The sequence below is a fragment of the Erinaceus europaeus genome, chromosome 17 (genome assembly GCF_950295315.1).
Source record: "Erinaceus europaeus chromosome 17, mEriEur2.1, whole genome shotgun sequence".
NCBI lineage: Eukaryota > Metazoa > Chordata > Mammalia > Eulipotyphla > Erinaceidae > Erinaceus > Erinaceus europaeus.
Genome location: NC_080178.1, coordinates 28,150,508 through 28,158,227, shown reverse-complemented (window position 1 = coordinate 28,158,227; position 7,720 = coordinate 28,150,508). Strand labels below are relative to the sequence as shown.

Genomic DNA, 7,720 nt, shown 5'->3' with positions numbered 1-7,720 from the left:
CTCCTAACCTACTCCTCCCCTACCTTGTCACATCTATGATACCATATTATGAGTTATGTATTTGTTTCTTGAATATTTATAGAAAGAACCGTGGCTTTGATGATATTATCAAAGAGTTCTGTGATTCAAAAACACCATTAAAAAAAAAAATTCCCAAGGACTGAAACTGAAAGCAAACAAATCCATTGTTCTATTCCTCAAAGTACCTTTCCAAGGAGGGACAGTAACAGAGCCCAGTATAAACTGCCCTCTTTTTCCCCCAAGTCCCCTCCTGATCTGGATGGGGTGGGGGTGGAGAAGCAAGGGGATCCCCTTCTGACTTGGAAGGCCTTGCATGACATCCAGATATCAGCTTCCAGACCCTATGAGAGAGTTCCCCCAGCAGCAGCACAGAAAGGAGAGACACCATGAGGTTTACCATACAAGTATTGTATGTGGGGTACATGCTGGGAGCAACAAGAACAGCAGTAAATACAGAACAGAAAATAAGGATCTTCGAAATGACAACAAACGGGACATATTATCTAAGCACTAACACCTAAGGAGGTGGCTGCCCAGGCTCTGGTGGGCAGCTCCTCAGGATAAAGAGGCCGACTTCTTTCCGGGCTGCCTGGTCTTCAGTCCTTGTAACTTTTCATCTTTCAGCGCCTTCAGGAATTTATCTGTGGAGAGCAGAATAAAATTTAACTGGAAATCTGGAGAAATAGCATAATGGTTATACTAAAATCTTTCATGCCTGAAGCTTTGAGGTACCTGGTTCAACTCCCAGCACCACCATAAGCCAGGATTGAGCAGTACTCTGGGCTCTCTATTTTAAAAAAAAAAAAATCATTAAAAAAAACTTGCTGGAATAGAAATAAGAGCTTTTTCTAACACTTCCAAAGCTTTTGGGAAAAAATTGTGTGTTCCCTGTGAATTCAAAACCCATTTTATGATTCAAAGTGAACGAAGCAAAAACTCTGTCCTAACATATTTAAGAGCATATAGTTGAGATGTCTAAGACTCGGAAAAGTTTAGCAGAGGGGGCTGAGTGGTAGCACACTGGATTAAGAGCACATAGTACTAAGCACAAGGACCTGCTCAGGGATCCCAGTTCAAGCCTCTGCTGGCTCCCCACTTGCAGACGGGATGCTTCACAAGCGGTAAAGCAGGCCTGCAAGTATTTCTCTATCTCCCTCCCCTTTGTTTTTCTCTGTCCTATGCAAAAAAAAAAGGAGCAGTGAGTGGATTCATAGTGCCAGCACCAAGCCCTAGTGATAACCCGAGGCAAGAAAAAAGAAAAAAAGGAAAGAAAGAAAGAAAAGGAAAAAGTTTAGCAGATAGTTTTTTTCTGTGACTGTGTGGGTTGGGGTCTTCGAGGGTGCCTGGTGAGTGGGGGATGGCTTGAAGGGCCCAGATTACCTCATAACTCCCTTCTCTGTAGCAGAACAGCCAATTTAGCTGGATTTATACAGTTGTGGGAATGATCTTTCTAGAACCACCTGCTTTTCTCCACCATAAGAGGTAATTCAAAGGACAAAGTTTGCAGCACCAGCTTATTTATGACAGCTGAATACAGTATGGTATGCAAGTCCTTAAGAAAGTAGAAGCCAATCTAACATCTTTAGCGCCCAGAGGGAAGACTAGATCAACTCAAAGGCTAGAGGAATCCTACCCACATCAACAAACTTGGTCTCACTTGGTCCAAATCCCTAAGGACCAGCAAGGGAGCTCACCTGGGTAGTGCATCTGCTTTCTCAGGAGGACACAGAATTCTGGCCCTCAGCACTGGAGAAAACTTTGGTGCTGTGGTGTTTTTAACGTACTCCCTCTCTGTCTGGAAAAAAGTGAGCTGGGAGAAGTGAAACCCCAGCGACCACATACACACAAGCAGACTCCCTAAGACTTTAGACTAGAGCCCTGGTGAGGGGGCTGCCAGAGCAGGGAGCACAGGGAGACAGGAAGGGCCCAAAGCCCTCACACAATGTCCTTGGGCCTTCAGGGTATTACACTAGTCCTGCCTCTCCCTACAGATACTCCAGCTGACTCCCCCTCCTCTCTACTCCTGCCATGGTGGGTCAGGTGAATGCTTTAGCCCGGGCCTGTAGAGATACGTAGGGGCTGCCTGTCATGCTTCGTGGAGCTCCAAGAATTGGTTATTACTGGATGTGAAGGAGTTTTGAAGTTTAGGATGGGCGTTGTGAATGGAGTACCAGGTTTAGAGGACCAGAGTCTATGAAGTTGGGGACAAAAAGGTTTAGATTGGGGTAAGGTGTCGGTTGAGACCCCAAGTCAGACAGTGTGGATTGTGAAAGCCAGATGGGGGGTCTGGGACTGGCCACATTGGCCACACTGTCGGGGCAAGGCCGTGCGGGTGGTGGACAAGAGGAGAGAGCTGGGCAGCCTAAGAGTGGGCTGCGGCCCCGGGGAGTCACGCACAGCGCTGGGAGTCGAAGCCGTCCCCCGTGATGGTGAGCAGCTCCAGCTCCTTAATCCGGATCTCCAGCTCGCACAACTCCTCGGGGTGGGAGGCAGAGGCGAGCCGCGGCGTCGTGGCGCCAGCGCCCGGGGGTGAAGCTGCCCCCTCGGCCCCCGGCGGCGGCGAGTAGAAGAAGCGCAGAGGCTCGTAGGGGATGGAGGCCAGGCCGGAGGGCCACGGAGGGGGCCAGGGGCACTCGCCGGGGGGACCCAGGCCGGGCGGCGGCGGGGGTGGCGCCGGGGCCGCGGGCACTTGGGGCAGGGGCCGACCCCCAGCCGCCCCGCCCGCCGGCGCCCCGCCCGCCTTGAGCGGCACGAAGAGCTTCTTCCAGATGTTGAAGTCGCTGAGCGGCGACGAGGAGATCCCGCGGTCGTAGAGGGAAGGGAAGTAGAGAGGCGGGGCCGGCCGCTGGCTCATCGTGGGGCTCTGGCTACCGCGCCGCCCCTTCGGCATCGTTTGAATGGGAGGCTGCGTGGGAGGAACCCCGCGCCGGGAGACGCGCGCCCTGGCCCCGAGTCGCCGGGGTGCCGGGGTTCCACGGGCCACGCCCCGAAGGAGCGCGACCCCGCCCCCCGCCGCAGCCACGCCCCGTGCAGGCCACGCCCCGCGCGCCAGCGGTGGGCTGACAGCTCTCAATGCTGGGATAGAGAACGTATGTGTACCGAGAGAGAGAGAGAGAGAGAGAGAGAGAGAGAGAGAGAGAGAGAGAGAGAGAGAGAGAGAGAGAGAGAGAGAGAGAGAGAGTGTGTGTGTACCTCGAGTGTGTGTGTGTGTGTGTGTGTACCTCGAGTGTGTGTGTGTGTGTGTGTGTGTGTGTACCTCGAGTGTATGTGTGTGTGTGTACCTCGAGTGTGTGTGTGTGTGTGTGTGTGTACCTCGAGTGTGTGTGTGTGTACCTCGAGTGTGTGTGTGTGTGTGTACCTCGTGTGTACCTCGTGTATGTGTGCCTCGCGTGTGTGTACCTCATGTGTGTACCTTGTGTGTATACCCCGTGTTTGTGTGTGTACCTCGTGTGTGTGTGTATGTACCTCGTGTGTGTGTACCTTGTGTGCTTGTACCCCATGTGTGTGTACCCCCGTGTATGTGTAATACATATGGGAGAAGGAACCCCCATCTCGTGTATGTGTGTGTATGTAATACATATCATGTACATTTTTCCTGGGAACCCCTCCAGCAGACTTTCCTTGCTGGGAAGACTTTTCTTGCTGGCAAGAAGTCTGGGGAAATGGCTAACTTTTCACTTACCACCAGGAGACAAACAAAAGAAGAGGGTTGATCTGGGGATGGCTCTAAGAACCACACACAGGCTTTCACCAAATTCAACCAGGACAGACATTCTTCCATTCTCAAATCAAGGATCCAGGAGTGTCACTCTTAAGAACCACAGTGCAGTGAGGTGGTAATCTCTCAGGACACTAAAACTGTTTAACCATTGCCAAAGCCACCTGCAGCCTGGAGGTCTTGGGAGTCGCTGGGAAGCTGTTGGCCTAGTTCCTTCAGTCTGATGTCAAACTCTTGGACATAAATACACAAAGCCTCCACTTGACAGGCTCCCTTTGTAAGTCCCACTTTCACTCCTTCACTCCAGTTCTTCATCTAGAAACACTGCCACCTTAACCAAGCTCTCAGTCTCTTTAGGGGAATGCTGCTGTTAACTGACACTGTAATGATCTGGACATATAAAAATATGGTGTGCTCTGACACTGTAATGATCCCATTTGGTTTAAAGGTGGGACCACTGAGATGGAGCAGCCCTCCACTGATAAAGATGGAGGCAACAGAGACATTTGCTACCAATATAAACAGCCGTACAAGACAAAAGCAGATAACAATCTGGCTGTGTTGGAGGGCCAGACTAAATAAAAAATGAACAAGTTTCCTAATAATGCATCTCTGAAATCGGGTATGAATTTAGGCATTAAGTTGGGCCAGATCTGAAATGCCTTCCAGTCTCCACAACTGTGGTCCAAGAAGCCTTGTCCAGTGAGGATCACAGGGCAGGCACACTCAGGAGAAAGGCTCCTCCCTCCTTGTGATGGACAGCTGGGAAAAAGCCTACAGATCTCTGGTGTGGATGTAAACCCTTGTTGACATGTAATTTTGTAAAATAAAATTAATTAATTTTAAAAAAAAGAACAAAGAAGAAACCTACAAATCTCCACTACTGTTTGACAGCTAGTCGGTCTCCAGAACTTCTTGTCTGAAGTGGTTTGTATCTCTCTCTCTGCTGATTGAACTGCATGTTTGTATTATGATAATGTAGGTTTTTCCCCCAATAAATTATATTATATTTTCAGGCAATTGGTTTAAGTCATAAAGTGAAATCTGTTCAGGTATGGGGCCCATTAGCATTCTCCAGATCAAACCTGAGATTATACTGCCAGGTGGTTTTTATGGACATGTAATGTTTGTGGGCTGGAACACAGCAAAGTTGTTATGGAGTGAATGCCTGTGTCTTCCCCCAGTTCCTGTACTAAAATCTGAACTCCCATAGTGAACTCCTCTGCAGGGGGAGGATCATGGGAGGCAGAACAGGGGCTTAATAAACACTGAATTTTCTGGAACCTTGATCTTGAGCTTCCCACCCTCCATAACTGTGAGAAATGAGCCCCTCCCTCCTTTTTTTTGCCTCCAGGGTATCACTGGGGCTCAGTGCCTGCACTCTGAATCCTCTGCTCCTGGAAGATATTTTTCCTTTTAGTTGCCCTTGTTGATTATCATTGTTGTTATTACTGTCGTTGTTATTAAATAGGACAGAGAGAAATCAAGAGAGGAGGGAAAGATGACCGAGGGGGAAAATCTTAAGTCATCCATCCTATGGTTTATTTATTTTTTGCTTTAGCAGCTTGATTAGAATGAGACAACAGCTAGGTTTTAACTTCCAATTCTTTTTTTAATTTTTTTAAACATTTTTAAAAATATTTTTTAAATTTATTTTCATTTTTGTTGCCCTTTAACTCCCAATTCTTTGTGAATGCTGAGCCTCAATTTCCTGATCTATAAAGTGAAGAGTACCTTCTTTGCAGAGTTGATGTACTTGACAAAATGTGTATAAACAGTAACTGGCGCACACAGGGGATCCCCAATAAAGTGTAGCTATGGCTATCCAACAGTTATAAGGCATATGTGCATCTCTTAGTTCACCATTAAGCCCTGTTGAGCTGATGAGGAATGTGGAGGTGGGGGGGTATCCTTCTTAGAAGACCAACACCCCCCTCCAGAAAATTGCTGACAAACCTTAGGAGCTTACTACTTTGTTTTCCTGATGATAGCAATGATAGCAAACATATAAAGAAGGGTTGCTGTGTTGGAGGGCAACTTAGGGAAAGCAACACTTCTCTCCCTGTCACCTGCAGGAAGCCAGGAGAAGGGATCAGAGGCAGGGGACAGAAACATGACTGGTTCTCTTGTGATTCTTCCATGTAGAAGTCAGTCTAGAACTCCACAGGAGGGAACTGGGGAATGGCTCCAACTAGCTGCTTCCTCTTCCCCCTACAACTGTGTACTAGTGCCTCTTGTTTGAACTAATTTAATCTCTCTAGCCTTGTTTGTCCAGAGAAGTGAGGCACATATATTACATAACTTGCCTGAGGTCCTGTGACAGGGCAGCCTGAAAACAGCGTTACAAATAGGCTTCTTCACCACTCCTCCTACTGCCACCCAACAATCCTCCTGCTTTCTGGCCAGCTCCGCCTTCCTGGCTTCAGGACTCATCCTCTTTCTGGCAGGAGCTGGCTTAAATTAGATCTTCCAATTAGAGGTTGTTTGTGCCACCATTCAGGGCTTGGCTTTTGGAGGAAGCTGGGAACAGTCTTGTCTTTATTACTTATCTGAATTCATCATTGTGTTGGACTAGTCCTGGGGCCCCAGGCATTCCCCTCTCCCTTCACAACGCCCACTACTTCAAGAAAGTTTCTAAAAAATGTAGCCCAGCCCTTCATCATGTTTTTTTGAGTAGATATGTCCCATGTATTTTCAGAGGAAGCAAAATGTTTAAGAAGCTGAAGCCTGACAGGCAGGTTAGTAAGATAATGAGTACAGGGGCTTGGAAGATGAAATTAAGTTCTATATATCAATATCAGCTGGTCCTGCAACCTTAGGCATGAAAGAGACATGTTGAGACCTGTCACACAGTGAGAATTCATCTCGCTCTAGTAAGCTGCCTGTGTTTGTGCACCTGCTGGGTCAAAAACAGACTGCCCATATTAACGTTATGGTCAAAGGCCCCAACTAATAACTCCTCTGAGAAACTCCCTTGGAATCTGTAAACAATCACTATGACCACAGAATCAGTAAACAACTACTATGACCAATCAGATGCAAGAACAGACAAAACACCAGAATTGAAATCCTATAAAAGATGTCCCCCATAGCCCTACAGTGTAGCTCTCATTTCTCGGCCACTCTAGGTTGTCAGAGTTGCCCCTCACAGGCTAACTTAAGCTTGCTTTGTCTATTCCTCTCCATGCCTCATTTGTCTCTCACAGTGATTACTCACTGTTCAATATTATACTTTCTATCTGATCCTGATAACAACACAGGATAGGTCTGTCAGAATTGTCCATTCACAAGCAGCAGAGGGCAATAATGAGAATTGATGTAGTAGAACACACATGCTATAATGCACAAGGATCCTGGTCCAAGCCCCTGTCTCCACCTGCAGGGTGGAAAGCTCCATGAGCAGTGAAGCAGTGCTGCAGATGTCTCTTTCCCTTCTACTTAGCCCCTTTCTCTCAATTTATCTCTACCCCAAAATAAATAAATACAGGATTTTAAAGAGATATAACCAGACCATACTTGGGAGCTTTCTATGAGTGATTTAGTTTTCTTGACACAGACAGAAACACTGAAGCCTTTCCTTTGTTCCTCCTTCTTATCTTGAAGTTGGATACAATGCTGGAACACCTGCAATCATTTTGTGATCACAAGGGGGAATCCAAGAATATCACAAAATACAACCCAGATATTGCTAAACACAATGCCAGCAGCTATCTACCTCTACCTTGTTTATGAAAGGAAATCAGACTCTGCTTAAGATACCTGTGATTGCACTGCCTGCCACTTGCAGCTTTCCTGAGATTCATAGCTTAAAAAAAATTCCCATCCTTGCATAACTCCATATGAAATTGACCACCAGAGAAAATACCCATCCTTTTTCTATAGGAAGATCTCTTTCTTAACAGTCTTATCAAGTCTGTATTTAAATAGTGCAGAAGTAATTCCCTCAAAGGCAATTACAGCTGCTGCCAGAGGGAGGAGAGG

General features: G+C 47.2%; 1 protein-coding gene across 1 annotated transcript; it reads right to left on the bottom strand.

Moving 5' to 3' along the window:
- Positions 1–413: 413 nt before the first annotated feature.
- Positions 414–3,100, bottom strand: C17H11orf91 (chromosome 17 C11orf91 homolog). The gene is made up of 2 exons (XM_007537345.2): positions 2,419–3,100; positions 414–662 (listed from the first exon to the last, which is right to left on the bottom strand). The coding sequence occupies exons 1-2, from the start codon at positions 2,909–2,911 to the stop codon at positions 577–579; spliced, it is 579 nt and encodes a 192-aa protein (XP_007537407.1). The 5' UTR covers positions 2,912–3,100; the 3' UTR covers positions 414–576.
- Positions 3,101–7,720: the final 4,620 nt, after the last annotated feature.